General features: G+C 39.2%; 1 protein-coding gene across 6 annotated transcripts in view; it reads left to right on the top strand.

The window, feature by feature from the left end:
• The window catches only part of GRIK1 (glutamate ionotropic receptor kainate type subunit 1), a 460,642-nt gene extending 444,994 nt beyond the window's left edge, over positions 1–15,648 (top strand). For 2 of the 6 annotated variants that reach the window (XM_055421544.2, XM_088836734.1), the window contains 2 exons: positions 14,998–15,084; positions 15,493–15,648. In XM_055421544.2, coding sequence (XP_055277519.1) covers positions 14,998–15,084; positions 15,493–15,648 — 243 coding nt within the window. Of the gene's footprint in view, positions 1–29; positions 180–14,997; positions 15,085–15,492 lie in introns of those variants that run through there. The other 4 variants (XM_088836755.1, XM_088836820.1, XM_088836791.1 and 1 more) reach the window with 2 other exon arrangements.
• Positions 15,649–19,773: the final 4,125 nt, after the last annotated feature.

Consider the following 19,773-nt stretch of genomic DNA (forward strand, 5'->3'; position numbering starts at 1 on the left):
ATATTTTTCTCATTTCTTTTGCATGCAAGGCTTTTTGTTTCTTTTATGGACTGCAGTGTAAGCAAACCCATCCAACCAACTCCACTTCTGGAACCACTTTATCTACGGATTTAGAATGTGGCAAATTAATTCGAGAGGAGAAAGGGATTCGGACACAGTCCTCAATTCACACTGTGTAATCATTAAAAAAAAAAAAGTGTACCTCAGTAGAAACTGTTTCTGCTAATTAGTGTTGTTGATGATATCTGTGTCTACTAAACATAAATAGCCGTAACCCCTACCCTTGTTTTAAGATAGCAAAACTCACGTGCTCTGAACATTGAATTCAACGCACTAGAAACACATGTGCATTTGATGTTAAAACAGAGGTAAGTTAGATGCATACAGACTCCAAAATATTTGCATTTACAGCAATTTGCTGTACCATTGAGAGAATGGTTATCTTAGTTGTATTTTCGTGTATTAAGATTAAGCAACTTTTTCCTCATAGAAAAGTAGGTTCAGCCATTAAGCAGTGAGTGCAAAGCATGAAAACAAATTGTTATTTTGTGGCAGTCTTTTCATCTTTGTGAAACTTTTCTCCTCTTTCTTTCACCCTGTACCATATGCTCTGTAAAGCCACACTTTCCAACTATCTAAAGCCCCATCTTTTCATAAATCCTTAACAATGTTAATTTTTAATTCAAATGGAGTCTACTATTTGAAATGTATCATTAACACAGAGATTCAAAGATGTGTTAGATTTTAGAGATACAAAAAAGAGACCTAGAAAATGAAAACTAAACTTGAAACCTCAGGTACCACAGAGGAAGAGCATTAGCTAAATTGAACATCACTCAGGAAGACATAACATAGTCAAAGATGATCCCTGAGTAGGGATCTCTCAAGTAACATTTATTTGTAGAAATTGACAGTCTTCTGTAGGTTCAGATAGATAGTATGTTCAGTCTTTAAGGAACTGTGATTTTTCAAGCTATAGATTATTTTTTGCAACCTCCAAGCAAATTCCTAAGCTAGAAATTAATGCCTAGCCTCTTGTATTTTCCATTCACTCGGCCTCTTTCTTTGCACTGATGAACGTCTTTTCACAAGATGTTATTTCATTCCCACCCTACTCATCCAGGATAGAATGGTTGTTTTTGTGGCAATCTTTCTGAGCCTTGCTGCTTTCACACTCATTTCTCTGGATCCTTTGCCATTTTCAATTCCTTCCAAGTGTACTAGGGAGAAGGACAAGGGGAAGAAAATAGAGGGGAAAAAAATTCCACTATACATTAGTTACAGATCTCTATAAATTTATTTTCCACCTGCATTCAAATGCTGCAAGTAATTTTCACTCTAACTGAACTTGGTGACATAGAAAGCCAACAACATACTTAATTTGTTGTGACAAAAGATGCCTGCTGTCCCTCTGAGCTTGACTCCTCTTCACAGTGAATAGGGGATTTGAAGATGCCTTTCATCTTCCCTCAATACAGGATCCATCTGTCTTTGTTCTCCTTAATGGGGTTACCTTTTGACATGTGAAGTGATCCCCCAAAATATGCTTCTCAGAAGTAGACATAGGCCATCTGTGCAATCATGTACCTTTTTGCCTTCTCTTTGCTTAGCTTTAAATGGGTTCCAATAACTCTATATTTCTCTAGTAAAGCATGTTCAGGAAAGTTGACTCTTGCACTGATTGTTTCTCAGTCTTGGTTTCTTCTTTAAATAAATACACTTTTAAGAAAATATCTATAAATTACACTAAGATTTATTAGCATTTATTTAGGTAAAAGCAACATACTGTTTGCCCTAAGTCAGAGTTCACATCCTCCTAATAAAAAAATAAATAAAAATCAGATATTGGGATAAACATTATATAATTCATAATTCATTGATTCTATGTGTAGAAACCACAAATTACATAAATTTATTTTCCCAAGGACTATATATAATAAATCAAAAATGCTACTCAAAAAGTTCAAGGGTTATATATGAGGTATAGATGATCAGGATTAATGGTAATAAAACTTACCTTTCTATACAGAGTATCATTTAAAAGTATGATTCAGAGGTTTGGATAAAATTAGTATTTATGTACTACTTTACACTGTAAATAGCTTCCCAGGTGGCCCTAGTGGTAAAGAACCCATCTGCCAATGCAGGAGACATGAGAGACACAGGTTCGATCCCTAGGTCGGGAAGATCCCTAGAAGAAGACATGGCAACCCACTCCAGTATTCTTGCCTGGAGAAGCCCATAACTAATTCTGATAGTTATATATTATTTTATTGTTTCAAAATGTTTTAACATACAGTAGTGTTAGTTTAATCCTTTCCACAATTTTATTTCAGCTTTACTAACAATTGACTCTGAAATAGACATGAGACAGTGACCCAGAGTCCTAGAAGAGACTCTTAGAACAATCTCTTAGAAGAGAATTTTCTAAAGCAGCCAAACTTACGTTCAAGTTTTAGTGGAGCCACATACTGAATGTCTGTAGACAAGTAACTGAATTTCTCAGAGCCTTGATTTCTTATATGTAATTGGGAGGTATAGTTTCTAGGTCATATGGTTGTGTTAAAGGAGTGTTTGTGAAAATGACTTTCACTGGCCAAATCTCAAATTAGATTTTCATGGTTGAGTAACCAGTGGAACACCAGGAAAAATGTCCCTTTACTACATGACATTTCAGTATGCTTAATATGTTAGGCTGCATTGAGAATTTGCAACAAGTTGGAAAAGTCTCCAGCACTTTCCAAAGCTGTTAAATGACAGAATCTTTGTAGTTGTGACCTAAAGCATACTCATGTCTATAATAGGCACTCAGGCTGCCGCTGTTTCTCGACTCTAGAGGCAGGATCATTCATTCCAAGCAAGATATATTTAGCATTAAATATTTAATAAACCCTCTCTAGAGAGAGGAAGAAACTGTGCACATCTTTGAGGTAGAAATGGCATTATATTCAAACGATGATCTTCCTGTAAGTGGTAGGCCTACTCAAGATACTCAGGTAGGTGAGTTTCCTGCCCTGTTTCATGACTTGTTCCTCCCTTGAGAAACTGCCCTTCATTTCACGCCCTGGTTTCTTACATTCTCCTCTTTCTCCTTTCATATATGCTCTCAGACAGCCAATTCTTGCCATCGGGTAAATAACCACTAAGACCAAACGACCCCAGGAGGAGTCGTTGCATTTTAAGTGAATTTAGACAAAAAAAAGAGAGAGAGAGATAACTTGAGCATACAAGAAAATTTTCAAACTCTACTTTTCATGTCGCTGGTGTTCAGACTTCAGTGTACATCAGAATCACCTGGGGAAATTATTTAAGATACAGAGTATATAGTTTGCACCTCCAGAGACTCCTCCACAGTGAATATAGCCCAGGAGCTGAAATTTTTAACTAAATCTGAGAATGAAAGCTTAAAAGTAGTTCTGCACATTAGTTTACATAAAAATAGTTCAAATATAGCCTTTTTCTAAAATTAGACCATGTACATGACTTTTCATTGAAATCATCTTCAAAACAAGTATTTTTTCTTATATGATTTTTTTCCCAACAATCCAAAATACAGTTGTTTTACTTAAAGGTAGTTGGTAAGCATGAGTTTTTATTAAAATTAATTTGAATATAGCAGTGTGACTTCAAATTAGACAGGAAATGTGAGTTTTTACTAACACTGGCAGATTATCTGCGGATTATACTCTGAGAAGGGCTTCTCAGGTGGCACTAGTGGTAAAGAATCCACCTGCCAATGCAGGAAACACAAGACGGGGAGATCCCCTGGAGTAGGAAATGGCAACCCTCTCCAGTATTCTTGTCTGGAAAATCCCAAGGACAGGGGAGCCTGGTGGACTACAGTCCGTGGGTCACAAAAGAGTCAGACACGGCTGAACAACTGAACACAAACATGATACCCTGAGAAACACTGTTTAAAGTTAGGAAGAGAGCAGGGGGGTATGAGGAGATTGAAAAGCAACTATGGAGCATGTAATGCTGTCTAATTTATTTCTTAACAAGCTTGTATAGCTCCATGCAATAAGGCAGAAGAAATAAAGCTTGTTTTGTTTCAGACTAAAACTATAAATTGAATGATTTTAAAGTTTTTCCAGCAAAATTGGAACTACCCAAGGAATACATGGTGGATAGGGACTGTGCCTTTAGGAAAATCAGCTAGATTATGACTGTAAACCTATCCAAGGAAAATTATTTCCAAATACCTCAGTGCATTTGCCTCACATATTCTTATGTTCTATATGAGCCATGTGTGGCAAAGCAGCAAAATAATGAATCCCAATTAGTTTCCAAATCCATGACCCTTATGCTCTAAGGTCTATTTCCTAGTAAGCAGTTTAAAAGAAGCCTGAACAGCCTTGAAAAGCAAAAGGGAAACAAAGCATTCTTACTTCTTGTACTATTTTCTGCACATCTAACTGTGCCAAATGGCATTATTAATTAACTCTTATAGATAATGAAAAATTTCTGCTCGACGCTGCAGTTTTAACTTGCCTTTAGGAACCATCTCATTATGCTTCTCACAGTTATAGAATTTTATGTCCAGATGCACAGGCATATTAAAATCATTTTTGCTTTCTAAATCCTCTCCACAGAGACTGGTATCATGGAAAGTGGGATTCTCCCTTAAGTTTTCAAAGAAATTCTATTTGTAAAGAGAAGGGCATTCTTGTGATAGAAAACCAACGATACAAATGTGTTATGTGGTTTCCACACCCTGCAGAATCTAAGTTTCATCATTGTCATCCCAAACATGGCTAATTGGCCATACTGCACTGCAATGCATTTTCACATTGCAATGTATACGTCCAGATACACACACACAAAAAAAAACAATAAGTAAAACCTGAGTGATGTAATGAAGCCACTGTAGTTCTTATTAGTGATTATAATTTTAAATTTAGCTTAGCCAGAATTTTCTTTTTTTCAACTGGAGTGGTCAGACTTCAAATACTCAGATTTTTCAACTTCAAATAGGAATGTTTTCCTGATCACTTAGTCTTTACCAACCATAAGAGCTAAATAAACTACTGTCTATAGATAACCTAACACAATTTGGTAATTTTGTTTCCTTACTGAAACTTGGCACATTATCAGATGCTTCCAAGCATTCTTGACTTTATTTCTTCTATAGTCTGCTTAACTTACTTAGCAAGCAATTTGAAGAAGTCTTTCTAATCAGGTTATTTCTGTTAATTGTGCAAAGAGGTTTTTCTTTGCCTGCAAACCCAAACATTCATTAATTAACAGAGAGGCCAAGAAGCAATTAACATCCATTTAGAAATAACTTTTCCAGTGTACAGGTTGACACCACCATGTAAATCAAACCCTGAAAGACATCTGTGGCTCAGTGGAAAGGTGACTTGGGAACCACGAGCCAAGAATTCAGGTCCCTGTACCGCTGCTGAATCGCTGTGTCTCTAGGCAAGGCATTGTATAATACTTTCCTCCTCCTCAACTTGGTCATCTGCGGAATGAGGGGGGTGCAGTTAAAGCTCTCTTCCCACTGTGGCATTTTTTAAATTCTCATAGAAAGTGGGAAGAAAATTAAAGTGTAAAAGCAGAGGAGAGAAAAGCTTGGAGAATATGTGTGTGTGTGTGTGTGTGTATACATATATCTGTATGTGTACATATGTTGTGTATACATATATGTGTGTATACATATGTGCGTGCATGCATGTGTGTTCAGTCATGTTCAACTCTTTGCGACCCCATGGACTGTAACCAGCGGGATTTCCCAGACAAGAATACTGGAATGAGTTGTCATTTCCTACTCCAGGGGATCTTCCCAACTCAGGGATTGAACCCACCTCTTCTCCAGTTCCTACATTGGATTCTTTATGATTTGCACCACCTGGAAAGCCTTGTATATACATGCACACATGTGTATATGCATTAACATATTTATATATAAATATATATTATATCAGTTCAGTCACTCTGTTGTGTCCAACTCTTTGCAACCCCATGGACTACTCCCAGAGTTCAAACTCATGTCCATCAAGTCAGTGATGCCTTTCAACCATCTCATCTTCTGTCATCCCCTTCTCTTCCTGCCTTCAACCTTTCCCAGCATCAGGGTCTTTCCTAAAGAGTCAGTTCTTCACATCAGGTGGCCAAAGCTGCATAGGAGCCTTAGCCTCAGTATCAGTCCTTCCAATGAATATTCAGGATTGATTTTTTAGGATTTACTGACTTGATATAATAAATATTATATATATATCTCTATATATGTATTAAGATGGTGTAGTTATGTTGAACATGTTAAATTCTTGTCATAAACAGAATTACTTTGCCTTTTCAATACTTGGGGTAGAGTGCTTGGTTCGGGATATAGAAAAAAATTAGTTATCATGGCATCATAGAATGAGAGGGTTCTCATCGAATAAATCATGAATGAATAAAAATGAATATTGAATTAAAAAATACAGCAGAGATTATAGAAGTAGAATCATTTTTTACTTTGGTGAGCCTATAGACTAGGCATAAAAAAGGAAAAAAGAAGAAAGGAATTGTACCTAGGGACTTATTCAAAGTTATGGAACTGATTACAGCCTCAATCCCAATTCCAGAAAGAAGTTCAGGGGGCTGCAGCGCCCAGGAAAGTCTCTAATCTTTAAGTGAAACTTAAGTAATTCTGCTAAAGAGACACAAAGGGAAGCGAAGGAAAGGCTGGCGTGTTTCTTTTTGCACTGATTTTGTCCCCCTTGGTTCACCATCAGCATCAAGGTTTTTATATGCGTTGCCCCCAAGCTAGAGATGACTCAAGCTCTTACGTTTTCAATTTTACATGGATTTTACAAACTTGGAGAACAGACAAAAATCTTAAAAACTATGGCTTTTGATCTCAAGATCTAGGTGTTTTGTTGAATAAATTATTTGTTTGAATTCAAAAAGTCTAGCTCTTAATTAGCAAAAACTAAAACCCGTAGGGTCAAGGCTGAGGTCCATGGGGTCGCAAAGAGTGGGACACAGCTGAGCAACTGAACAACAACAAGGTTGAGGAAATATGCGTAATACATAATTTTCTACCTCTTTTTCCAATCCCTGACCAGTTCTTGTCCACTAGGAAAAACAAAACTAGAGGGAAATCATTAAGTTTAAATGCTATTCAAAGCCCTCAGAGGCACTCTCATGATCATCCCTGAGTCAAGCCCCAGCTTGGAGGGACAGAAAAGTAGAAACATCGGAAGATCTCAGGGGAATCCCGAACAGAAAATGTCCTTGTTGGATTCATGGTATGCAACCCAGGAGGTGGCAGACTTGTAGAGAAATCATACATCCAACACTCTCTTAAATGGTTGACCCAGGAAGATCCTGTGTTGGGAAGACCCCTGGAGAAGAAAATGGCAACCCACTCCAGTATTCTTGCCTGGAGAATCCCATGGACAGAGGAGCCTGGTGGGCTGCAGTCCATGCGGTCACAAAGAGTAGGTCATGACTGAGTGACTTCACTTTCGCTTTCACTTTTTTCACTGGCAGATGGGGACCTTTAGGCTAGGATGAGTTGCTATTTTTTTAAAATGACATCACACAACTTTTTTTGCACACCCCAGTTTGTAGCTTGAGAAAAATGTGTACTCAATACATATGGGTGTATGCTAGTACCCCAGAGACACGCTTTTCTGTGCCCGCAGGTCCTACGGGTATCTGAAAGCCATCATCAGAGTCCATTTATCTCCAAGGCAGGGTCATTCTCTGCATGAAAAGAGGCATGCAAAGAATACATTGGAAGCTTATTTTTATGATCCTAACACAGCCTCTGAGTTGCCAAAAGGACCAAGCCGTCCAACACTTTGGGTTGGCAGGGAAACATATATTTTTGCCACTTCTAGGCAAAGAGACCTGCTCGCCCCCCTGAAGCCTGCCCTCACTACAGAAACAACTCTGTTCTTTGGACAACAGGCTTGGTGGGTCACGCCCATCTGCTACTTCTGTGCTTTTCTGGGGCAGCTGCTCTTGAAAACGGTCAGAGGCTATGGGAGACCCAGAAGACAGTCTCCAGCTGGTCTCCTTGTAGCCCAGTGACATTTCTCCACTCAAGTGATGGCTTCATCTGAGAGTCCGGGCCAGAGAGTGGGCACAATTTCCCTGTGTTCTGAATCCTACCCGCCACATATCAGGCTGTTTGCCTTCTCCCACCCCTTGGGAGTTTTATCCCAGCGCTGATAAGTGAGGGGCCCCTTCTCAGGTATCCCTTGGGGTTTAGGCTCTCCCATATCTGGTTGGATGTTTCTCCTTGAAAGCAGATACCAAACAGTCCAATCTTCCCAACTTGTCCCCGTCATATATGCTAGATCCAGAAGGCTCTAAACATTTACAACTCCAAGTACCTCCTTTTATCTCCTTCCAAACACCTATTGTAATTAATAGCTTCAAAGACAGCAATGGCTTCTATAGATCCATACAAGTTCATTTAAGAACTCAAAGCTGCAACTTTGACTATTTTTTCCTCTGTGTCAACCCTACCCTGAGGGCAATGCACATGAAAGCTCTCGCTTTAGAAGCAGGAAAAAAAGAGGCTGAGATATAGAACTGGAAAAAGCAGATAGATTTAGTATCAAAATGTTCTGCCTCGGTGCTAACTTCCTATTTCAAAACTTTCTATGAAATCATCACTAATGTTAGAGGGAAATAAACTTCCCTATATCCTGAGACAGGAGTTCACAGTCCCTGGGTCACACAGCATGATGTGAGTTGGGGGCAAGCAAGTGAAGCTTCATCTGTCTCCCGTATTGCAGGCAGATTCTTTACCAGCTGAGCCACAAGGGGAGCTCATCTGTATTTACAGCCACTCCCTACCTTTTGCATTGCCGCCTGTGTTTCACCTGTCAGATCAGCAGTGGTATTAGATTAACATGATCCCTACTGTGAACTACGCTTGTGAGGGCTCTAGGTTGTGTGTTCTAGAATCAACCCTCTCCCAATTTTTCTTGGAAAAGATTGTCTTCCATGAAACCAGTCTCTGGTGCAAAAATGGCTGGGAATGGCTGCCCTAAGAGCTTGGAGATTGTGGACAGTCATACCAAGTAAAAAGAGAGAGAGAAGAAATGACATCCCACACTACACTGACATTTAATTTAACGGAAGGAAAATAAATCCTAAATAAAATCCTTAAATAAAAATGAACCCAAGAAAGACAATCTGTGTGTATCTGGTGCCATCAAGTAACCCCGTCTCCCCCATAGATATATTTTAGTTTAAAGACCTCGGATAAGAAACAAGGAATTACAGGGCATGCCTTCATGCAAGAAATTAGAAGCTTAAATCTAGACTCTGAGAGAGCTAAAATGTCAGCAAGAAGCCTCAGGTCTGGGGACAAAAATGAAATACAGAAGAAAGAGGGTAAAAGGACATAAAGGTGGTGGAAACACAGCATTAAAAGGAGCTGGGAAACTTGGGCTGTTGGCATCCATGTGCTACAGCCAAAGCAAGAGAAAACGGACCTCTAGGGGCTGGCACCTATGAAGAGCCAGTTTAAAGCATAAAAATGCAGCGAAGCTGCTGAGTCACAGGTGAGGATAAGGGCAGGGACCACACTTTGACATCTTCATTCAGTGTTGAAATGTCCTCCACTTGAGAGTTTCGGTACAAACTCAGAGGCAAACCAACTTCCTCATGAGCTCCAGGGCACAATTCATCATAACCACTGTTATGGAAGCTACTGTGGTGACCCTCAACCTCACAGATCTGTTGTTTGCTTTTTTTTTAACTCCAAGGATGGTCACATAAAAGATGACCCAGGGTTTCTGAACAAACTCAGAAAACTGATAAAACCAGACTAAATGATGCTCAAATTTTGAGTTCTAGGACATGGGAACTGCACACGAAGACGGTGCATGCATTTTTCCTCTAAGACTCTCCTTCCTGTAATTAGTGTGGAATAATTGAAGCCTGATCTCTGTTCTCAGATCATCAATTATCCTGAGAAGCCAAACACTTGTGCAGATAGGCAACCAGACTTTCCAAAACCTTAAGATAGCAAGCACATGAGCAGGAGTCTTCTGTCATGTTCCTTGAAAAACTTCTGGACTCTAGGCCCCGAACATATTGAACATAGTAGGTTTACATCCACACGAGACAAGACCTGAGAGTTTAATAATATTAAAGGATGTGAGTGCTTAGTCCTTCTTGTTCAAAAAAATTACTGAGACACTGCCTATGCTGACCGAGAAAATAATAACAATAGTAGTAATAATCACATTATTTCTCAGCAAAGTATTCCCTACTATATCTACTGATATTCTATATTTTTCTAAGAATGGTTTTACAGCAAAACTTCAAATTGCAGCTTGCCTTTAAGTTAAAGCCTATATAAAAAATTAAGGATTTTTGCAACAGTAAAATGACTTTAATATTACCTATATCATTCTCTCGGAGAAGGCAATGGCAAGCCACTCCAGTACTCTTGCCTGGAGAATCCCGTGGATGGAGGAACCTGGTGGGCTGCAGTCCATGGGGTCGCTAAGGGTCGGACATGACTGAGCGACTTCACTTTCACACATTGGAAAAGGAAATGGCAATCCTCTCCAGTGTTCTTGCCTGGAGAATCCCAGGGACAGGGGAGCCTGGTGGACTTCCATCTATGGGGTCACACAGAGTCGGACACGACTGAAGTGACTTAGCAGCAGCAGCAGCAGCATATCATTCTCTTCTTCTAAGCATAAGGTGAAAATTTATTACACAATGTTACAGATCACTTCAAGTGTCTTTGAATAAGGAGTCTAATAAATTAAAGGGAGAAACAATACAAAATATAAAACCTGTATTATATTCTCGGGTAGGCCCGGCCTTCTAAAAAATAATGTGTCAGAAAAACCCGTGAAGTTATGTATTCAAAGTAGTTCTCCTAAACAGTACAAAAGAATGAAAGCACTGAATGCATAAAAGTGGAATATACAATGAGAAATCAACCTGATATTCACATCCTGATGCTAAGATGCCTGATACCTTTCAAGAGAAATCACACACACACACACACACCACTTTATCTTTGGAGAGAGTCAGGAACAGCATGATAGCAGTACTATCACTTATTACTATACAAATTCATTTATCAGTGAATTTTCCCATCAAACATATCATCATAGTGATTCATTGTAAATGGGGGCCAATAAACACAAAGCTGATTACATGTTTAAATGACGAGAAGTGCAGTTAGTTTCCATTTCCTTCTTATAGATGAGCACCTATCATGAACAAGATACAAGCTGTCATAAAAACCCGTTGCTACATAAATTATGGGCTGGGTAAAACAAGTAATATTATGCATTGAAAATTCTATGCTTTAAACATGCATAGAACCTACTTAAACTAAAACACTATAAAATATTCAAAGGAATTAGTGCAAAGAAGGACATGCAAAGTTTAAATTGAAGAAATATCAACTTTCTTTACTGTTTCTCTGCTTCACACACACACACACACACACACAATAGATGATAGACAGATAGATGATAGATTGTTGCTGTTGTTCAGTGGCTCAGTGTGTCCTTTACAACGCCATGGACTGCAGCACACCAGGCTCCCCTGTTCCTCACCATCTCTCAGAGTTTGCCCAAGTTCATGTCCATTGAGTTGGTGATGCCATCCAACCATCCCATCCTCTGTCATCCCCTTCTCCTCCTTCCTTGAGTCTTCCTTAGCGTCAGAGTCTTTTCCAGCGATTCGGCTCTTTCATCAGGGGGCCAAAGTACTGGAGTTTCAGCTTTAGCCTCAGTCCTTCCAATGAATATTCAGGGTTGATTTCCTTCAGGACTGACTGGTTTGATCTCCTTGCTGTCCAGTCTACATACATTCATAGATAGATAGATACATAGTTCAGTATGTGCCATAAACTTAAAATATCTTCAATGATGTATAACATTTTATTTTAAAGACAGAGAGTAATTACTATGTGCCAAGTATTGTGCCTAAGTGTTTAACGTATGTCAGGTTAATGATTCTCATATTAGCTCTATGAAAAGGATTCCTCAGGGGAATATTTTTCTTATTTGCTAAAAGCTAAGAAATAAATTCATCCCATTTTCAGAAAAAAGAGTGGATTCTACTATTATTTTCAGTTTATAGATAAGAAAACTGAGTCAAAGAAAATAATCACCAGTCCAGTAAGAGTAAACTTCAACTCCAGCATTCTGATGCCAGGGGCCAACTCACAGTTATAATTCATGGTCATCTGTGTAGATCTATTAAAAACATGAGTTCCATCTACCAGAGAAAAATGGACAACCCAGGATCCAAGCTAACCAGGGGGGTTTCCAGTCTGCCAAGCAGTGAAGGATGCTGCTATAGTACCCTACCTCTAGTTTTCTGCCTCCAGAGCAAGGCAGCTAGTGGGCATCTTTACGCTTGATATTTTCAAGGAAAAGAGCTTAGAAATTTACACCTTCACACCTTACCTGTAGTTTGTGTGTGTGTGTGGTTGTATGAACATATGCTAAGTCACTTCAGTCGTGTCCGACTCTGTGTGACCCCATAGACGGCAGCCCACCAGGCTCCCCCGTCCCCAGGATTCTCCAGGCAAGAACACTGGAGTGGGTTGCCATTTCCTTCTCCATATATATGAACATATAGGGACTCATAAAACCAAGTGTGGAAGTAAAAGCTTTGGAAAGCTACCATAATTTGCATCCTAGTTCAGAAGCTCAGTCTTTATATGTTACATGTATTTTCAGTTCTTAGATTACAATAGGCAAATTGACTCATGAAGACAAGCCTCTCCCAAGCTGCTCTGAGCTGAAAGATGACCTTCACACTTTCATTTCCTGTGGATATGAGAGTGTGTGGTTTGCTCAAGTTCATGGCTGGGAGGGGCCTTAAAGGTCATCTTGTTTTGTGACTATAGCAAAAACTTGGAAGCAGAAAGGTCAGCCCCAATATCTTGCCATTTTCCTTTTGACAGTTGAAGACAGAGTAAGAATCAAAAAGAAATCATAGTTTATGACCAAAGACAGAGAAACCAGACCACTGATAAAATGATATTTATATGCCTTCTCACACAGGCAGCAAGAAATAAATACCCAGGGTTAATCAAAAAACGAAGAAGAGGTTTGCTGTATTTTCAGGCAATAAAAAAAATTGGAGGGGGATTTGGTTTTGTTTTTAAAGAAAAATTTAATTGATATGTATTATCAAGATAAGATTTGTGATTGCCCGTTTACCCAAAATAGGAAAGACTTAAGAGTCCCTTTCTGGTTGTATCTCCTACATGAGCCATGTCTATTAACAGAAGCCCAATTTGGTGGTTTTCTGTGCAAAACAAAGTGATTTGTCTAAAATCAAACATCTGAGGGACTTCCCTGGTGGCCCAGTGGTTAAGACACCAGGCTTCCACTGCAAGAGGCACAGGTTTAATGCCTGGTTCGGGAATTAAGATACCACGTGCCACACGACATGGTCAAAAAAAAATAAAAGTAGAGGAAAAAAAATCAAGCATTAAAGAATTCACATGAAACAAAAGATTATAGTTCTTAACATATTTCATGAGGAGAGAATCCACAGAGAGCTCTTTATAATGATTTAATTAAAAGAATTAAGCATCATGGTGTGGGAGATTTCACGTGAAAGCTGTTAAGTTTGGGGTGTCAAATGAGCTGAGTTCAAATACAAGCTCTTTCACTTATGAATCATATTTCTTGGGAAAGTTATCCGATACTTCTAATAGTAAGTTTCCCCATCTATATAATGGGTATAATAACTCCTTTCTAAAGCTGTTGTGCGGTTTATGTGTCACAGCGTACGTAAACTCTTTGGAACTCCTTCCTTCTCTCTCTCACTTCCCCTTCCATCTTAGTAAACTTGTTGAAACCAGAAAAGTCTTGCGCAAAAACACTTTCTTCCGTTCAAATAAATTTCTGAACAAAGCTTGCAAAACCCCAATACAACACTGTCTAACACAGAGACACTATAAAATATTCATTCCATCTTAGTAGCAACACATAAATTCCACATCACATAATGGTACAAAAATTATATCTCATTTATGACACACTTGCCGTTGCCTTTTTTGAAGTATAATTCATGGAAAACATTTCTGAATTTTTCTTTGTGTGGTCTGACACCCTCTCAATTCACTGAAGCCACAACTTACCACTTGAAAGAAAATTAACATGCGTGACCTGAATTTTCATTTTTTTTTAGTACCATAGAAAAGTGGAAATGAAATTCAAATGCTATAAACACTTAGGTGTAAAAGAAACAAGAACAGATAGCAAACAGCTAGTTTTTTAGAGGTGTGAGCCTGGTAAGCCAATAATTTACACCCAGGATCTAAATTTGTTAAGTCTGATTCTCAAAGCAAGTAGAATTAAAAATGCTGCTTGTTTCAAATGCATCAGCTTTTTTATGGAACAAAGTAGAGAGTAAATTTTCAGCAAAGCATGTTGCCCTTTGATACAGAAGGACCACAGAAGGCATTTTGTACTCTGCACACAGGAGACACAACGTTCTTCCTGTCAGGCACGCACATCCTCTAGAAATCAGCTGGTGGTATATGATCATTTGGCTTTCAACTCTGTCCATTTTGTGAGTTAATGGTCAAGGAATAGTGCTTGCACTTCCATAAACTTTACCAAAGGCTTTGGGTCTTTAGAGAGCATTTTAGGAGCAATCTCTTCAAAAACAACACTACTTCGTAGAAATCCCAATACAAGCAGAAATTTGTCACTCAAAGGTCTTCTCTTGGCTGGAAGAAATGATGGCAAATTATGTCTTATTACACTATTTATATATTGTGCATGTGAACAGATATAGCATAATTGTAATAGCTACGTCTATGCACATATATGCCATCTGCATATGCATAACTGTTTATACTCATAATTCCATTTTCTTTTCATATTATGCCATCGTCTTTGCCGTGCAGTTCAGTGCCATATTATTTTCATTTCAACCACAGCTGCATCATTGCTGCTGCCAGATCTCTGTTTATTTCATTTATTTATTTATTTTGGAGAAAATATACAATTTTAAATTGTTTTTTTTTCTTTTTTTTTTTATCAGAAAGGAAAGTCATCAAGAATTAGATTTTATTTTAGGAACAAAGTAAGGTTTCATGGGAGAAAAAAACAAAGCCTTGGTGTAGAGAAGGTTTGTTCATTTTCTATAGCATTACTGAAGTGTCCGTATGCCTTGATAATCCTATCAATGTTTGGATCATCTCACTGGGGGAAATGACTTAATTTAACTCTATTTTGGTGTCTCCGCAAAGGTAAGTTTTCTATTTTGAGAGCCTACCTGGGTAGTTTTCTGCTACTTCATTTGTGAATGAAATCCCAAAGTTTGCCCAACTTACTTGCCAAATCTGTTTTCCCCAGTAGGAAAGGTGGGTGGCCAGTGGGTGGAGGAGGCGGTGTGGGAACTGGCTGGGGATTCACCCTGTAGCAGAGTTACCTTCAACCAGTATCTCGTGATCCTAAAAGCCTAGACAGGAAACAGATCAATGAAGGCTGGAGACAAATGGACCAAACTGATGCTCTGTTATTTCATGTTCTCCAGTGTCTCTCTTTCAATGCCATCATGGAAGAACTTGGAATCTCACTCAAAAACCAGAAAAAGTTAAAGAAAAAGTCAAGAACTAAGGGGAAATCATCCTTCACAAGTATCCTTACTTGTCATCAAAGACGAACTCAGAGAAAAGAGACGATGGCTTGACCTGAGAACACACCTGGAGTAAGCTTTCAGGAAGAAAAACATGCTTACTGCAGGTTTTTGGAGGAAGGATTTCTAACAATGGTGCAATGTTTTACACACATCTATATGCATAACTCAGATTATAGATACAGATACCAGAAATACGAAAGTTTATAAAGCTCAGATAGACTGAGATTACTTGGGAAGTGACACGGATTCTTTTGAAATGAATTTGTATGCTCACTTATTTTACCTTTTCTCTTTCATCCCAATAAATTGCTGTGTGTGCTTTCTAAGTAATAATAAAACAACAGGGTTTTTTCCAGAATGAGTTTGAGTGTTGGTTTGTTTCCCATAACTTGCTCTGATTCACATTGCTTGGTTTCCAAATGTTATCAGCTGTCAAGTTTGCTATTTTGATGAATCTTCTTATCTGTTCAGCCTGACAAAGCCATTTCTGTCTGTGTTTAAAAAACAAAGTCTTTTTAGTTTGTACCAAGTACCTTGTTTTTCTAGTAGAGTGAAACCATTCATCTTTGTGTTTTAAAATCTAATTTTATAAATAGTTTGAATGGTACTTGGATCAGTGACTGTAACACAAAAGGATACTAAAAAGGAAAACTTCATTTAAAAATTGAAAGCATCCACCACATTCTAGAAGGCACCCTTCTAGGTTCTGGTGATACCTCGGTAAGGAAAACAGATATGGTACCTGCCCTCACACAGTTTATAGTAAAATGAAAAAGAACAGCATTCTCTTACCCAAAGCTGGATTGCACTTCCTCAATGGAGGTCAGAAGCTGCAGGAACACCCATGAGTGTTTAACCTGGGATGGGACAAGGAGGTCTTCCTTTTCAGATGAATGTGTCCCCTTCTGAGAGTCTATTTGTTAGTCCAGTTTTGTTCGTAAGGTCAACAAAGGAAGCCTAGGAACCCAACTAACGCAGTCAGCTCTATAGTACTGCACTGCAGTAGGTTTATAACACCTTTCACACAAATAATACATAAAATTCAGACACAAAAAAATAAACCATTTCAATCTTACAGTGCAGTACCTTGTCAACAGTAGTACAGTACAACAGCTGGCATACAGGGCTGGCATCGAGTGACCAGGCAAGAAGAGGTACGGACAGGAGGAGGCAGAGGAGCCAGGAGATGGTAGAGCTGAAGGGCCATCTGCTGCTGCTGCTGCGTCACTTCAGTCGTGTCCGACTCTGTGCGACCCCATAGACGGAAGCCCACCAGGCTCCCCCGTCCCTGGGATTCTCCAGGCAAGAACACTGGAGTGGGTTGCCATTTCCTTCTCCAATGTGTGAAAGTGAAAGTGAAGTCGCTCAGTCGTGTCCGACCCTTAGCGACCCCACGGACTGCAGCCTACCAGGCTCCTCCATCCATGGGATTTTCCAGGCAAGAGTACTGGAGTGGCTTGCCATTGCCTTCTCCAGAAGGGTCATCAGCGGTGTGCAATTTCACTCGCACCTGATGTTGATGGAAGGCACGTTTGCATCTTTGAAAGTTCACAACTGGAAGGTCCGTAGGTAGGGCATTTACTGTATAGCTAAGATCTGAAAGAGGGCAAGTTAATCTGGTCCAGGGAGAAACATCAGAGAGAGAAGGCAAGTGTTTCAGTTGAAAAACCAGTGTATTCTAAGGCACTGCAATAAGAAAATATAGGGCCAGAATGACAAAAAAAGAAAAGGAGTCGATTGGCTAAAATGCAAAGCGTGCAATGGGGCCCAGAGGTAAGAGCCACTCTGGCTGAGGTTAGAGAAAGTATTGAAGGAAAGAAGACTGAGAAGAGGAAAAGAGAGAAAGAGCACCCCTTGGTCAGCAGCCCAGAGGAAGGATACTGCAGCTTGAGCTAGAGGAGTGCCAATAAGAAATCAACCCTGACTACTCATTGAAAGGACTGAGGCTGAAGCTGAAGCTCCAATACTTTGGCCACCTGATGCGAAGAATTGAGATGATTCATTGGAAAAGACCCTGATGCTGGGAGAGATTGAGGGCAGGGGGAGAAGGGGACAACAGAGGATGAGATGGTTAGATGGCATCACTGACTCAATGGACACGAATTTGAGATTCGAGCAAACTCTGGGAGATAGTGAAGGACGGGGAGGCCTGGCATGCTGCAGTCCATGGAGTCACAAAGAGTCGGACATGACTTAGTGACTGAACAGCAACAGTGGAAGGCCAGAGAGCCCACTGCATGACAGGGAACTTGGAGACACAATTCACACAGCCAGAGGTTCAGAAAGTGGCCTTAAGGAAAGGAGAAGGAAGCTCAAGAAAACATCAGGATTCAGGAGCAGAGGAGTGGGTGTGGAGGAAGGAATGTTCAGCTGGGGAGTTGAGATATTGGGAAACAGCATCAGGAAAGGAGCAAGCACTGGATCAATATTTCACATAATTAAATCCCATTGGTTTCTGTAGGATTATTTTACAACCAAAAGAAACTTTTAATCTAGTCCCTGTAGAATTTGAGTACAGAAAAGAGGAAACAAAATGACCTTTTAAAATAGCAATAACAGGTACTGGACATATATTTTTCTATGCTTGTAATCAACACTCAGATTTGGGATCAATCAGAATTTTATTAACAACAAATAGAACACAATGTAGTTCATAAAAAATGCATTAAGATTCTTATACTTAAGAATTACAAATATGATGAATCCAACTGACTGGCAATGAACTAGAATGATATGAAAATATTACAGGGGAAATACATAGTATTCAATTGACTAAATCTTATACTAAGGGAATTCTAGTCTAATTTTCTAATGTAACAGAACAATATTTTTCTCTCATTTCAGGAAATATTACAGTTCTGTATCTTTTTACCTACAGTTAGTTACAGTAATTTATGGGAAAAGAAATATAGCGACTTCTAATATGTAAAATATATTGTGTGTCAATCTGGTTTACAAATATTTTAAGGCTCAAAATCACTTATTGATCACTGAATGTTCATTCAAGGCACATAATATATTGAACTAGGCAGAAACTCAGAACAGAGCTTTTTTTGGTCAACTAGTAAATATGATACATAATCACCTACCTTTTCCCCCGATATTTTCATTCTGAAAGCTCATTTGATGTGCACACACAGGCATATGTTTCCATATGTGTCTCTATGTGTTGGGGCAAAGAAAAAAGTAAGCTAATGAGTTCAGAGGAGAGAAAAAAGAAATTGCAGTATATCTGGAAGCTAGTCCAGAGAAAAATCCCTGAGATCAACCATTAATCTTTGAGATTTTCATCCCTTTCTGTAAAGAGCAGTGACTCATACACAGTTATGTAGAAATCAATGGCAAAGTTAATTAAAGACTAGATCCAACATTTTTCCTTCAGCAATTTCTTGATGTTAATAGGAAAAGATGGCTCAGGTAAAATATTCAGGAAGAAAGAGGGAAGACAGTGTTGACTGAAAGATGATGTTAACAGATAAGATTTATTTTCCTTTCAAGTTTCAAATCTTTCTTGCCTTTAGCATGGAGAAAAGGGAAGAGAGGCCATCCACTACTTGATTGATCCCATGGGGTTGCTGATACATGAGATTTCCATTCTTAGCTTAAAAGATGCTAGAGAGAGAAATAAGAAGAAAGTGGGTTCAAGAAACCTATATGTAGACAAAATACACGTAACCAACACTTTCACTCTCTCTCGGCAGTTACTACTTTAATTCAACTCTTTTTTTTTTTTGGCAATGCTGGGTCTCTATTGCATTTTTGTGTGTGGCCTTCTCTAGTTGTGGTGAGCAGAGACTACTCTTTGTTTTCTCATTGTGGCGGCTCTAGGTGCAGCACAGCATATAGAATCTTCCTGGACCAGGGATCGCTCCTCTGTCCCTGAAATGTATAACCCACCAGAGTCTCTCCATCATCAGAGACCCAGTGCATCGAGTAACAAACTGGCTCAAGTCACTATCTACTCGCTCGAGTCATTTATGTGTTGGATCCTCCAGCTGAAAGCAAGGAGAGGACAGATGCTCACTGATCAAGGATGGTCACAGGAGTGTCAGAAGTGCATAGGGCTAGGCAAGTAAGCCATTCCATGTGAAGTAATGGAGTACTTAGGGAAGTTGCCTGTTGGGGTGCAGAAGAGTTGATCAAAGGCATAACCAGTTCTCTGGTTCGTCCATGTCT

Source organism: Moschus berezovskii, chromosome 1 (assembly GCF_049115385.1).
Source record: "Moschus berezovskii isolate FMDL1 chromosome 1, NW_MosBer_1.0, whole genome shotgun sequence".
In the NCBI taxonomy this organism is placed as follows: domain Eukaryota; kingdom Metazoa; phylum Chordata; class Mammalia; order Artiodactyla; family Moschidae; genus Moschus; species Moschus berezovskii.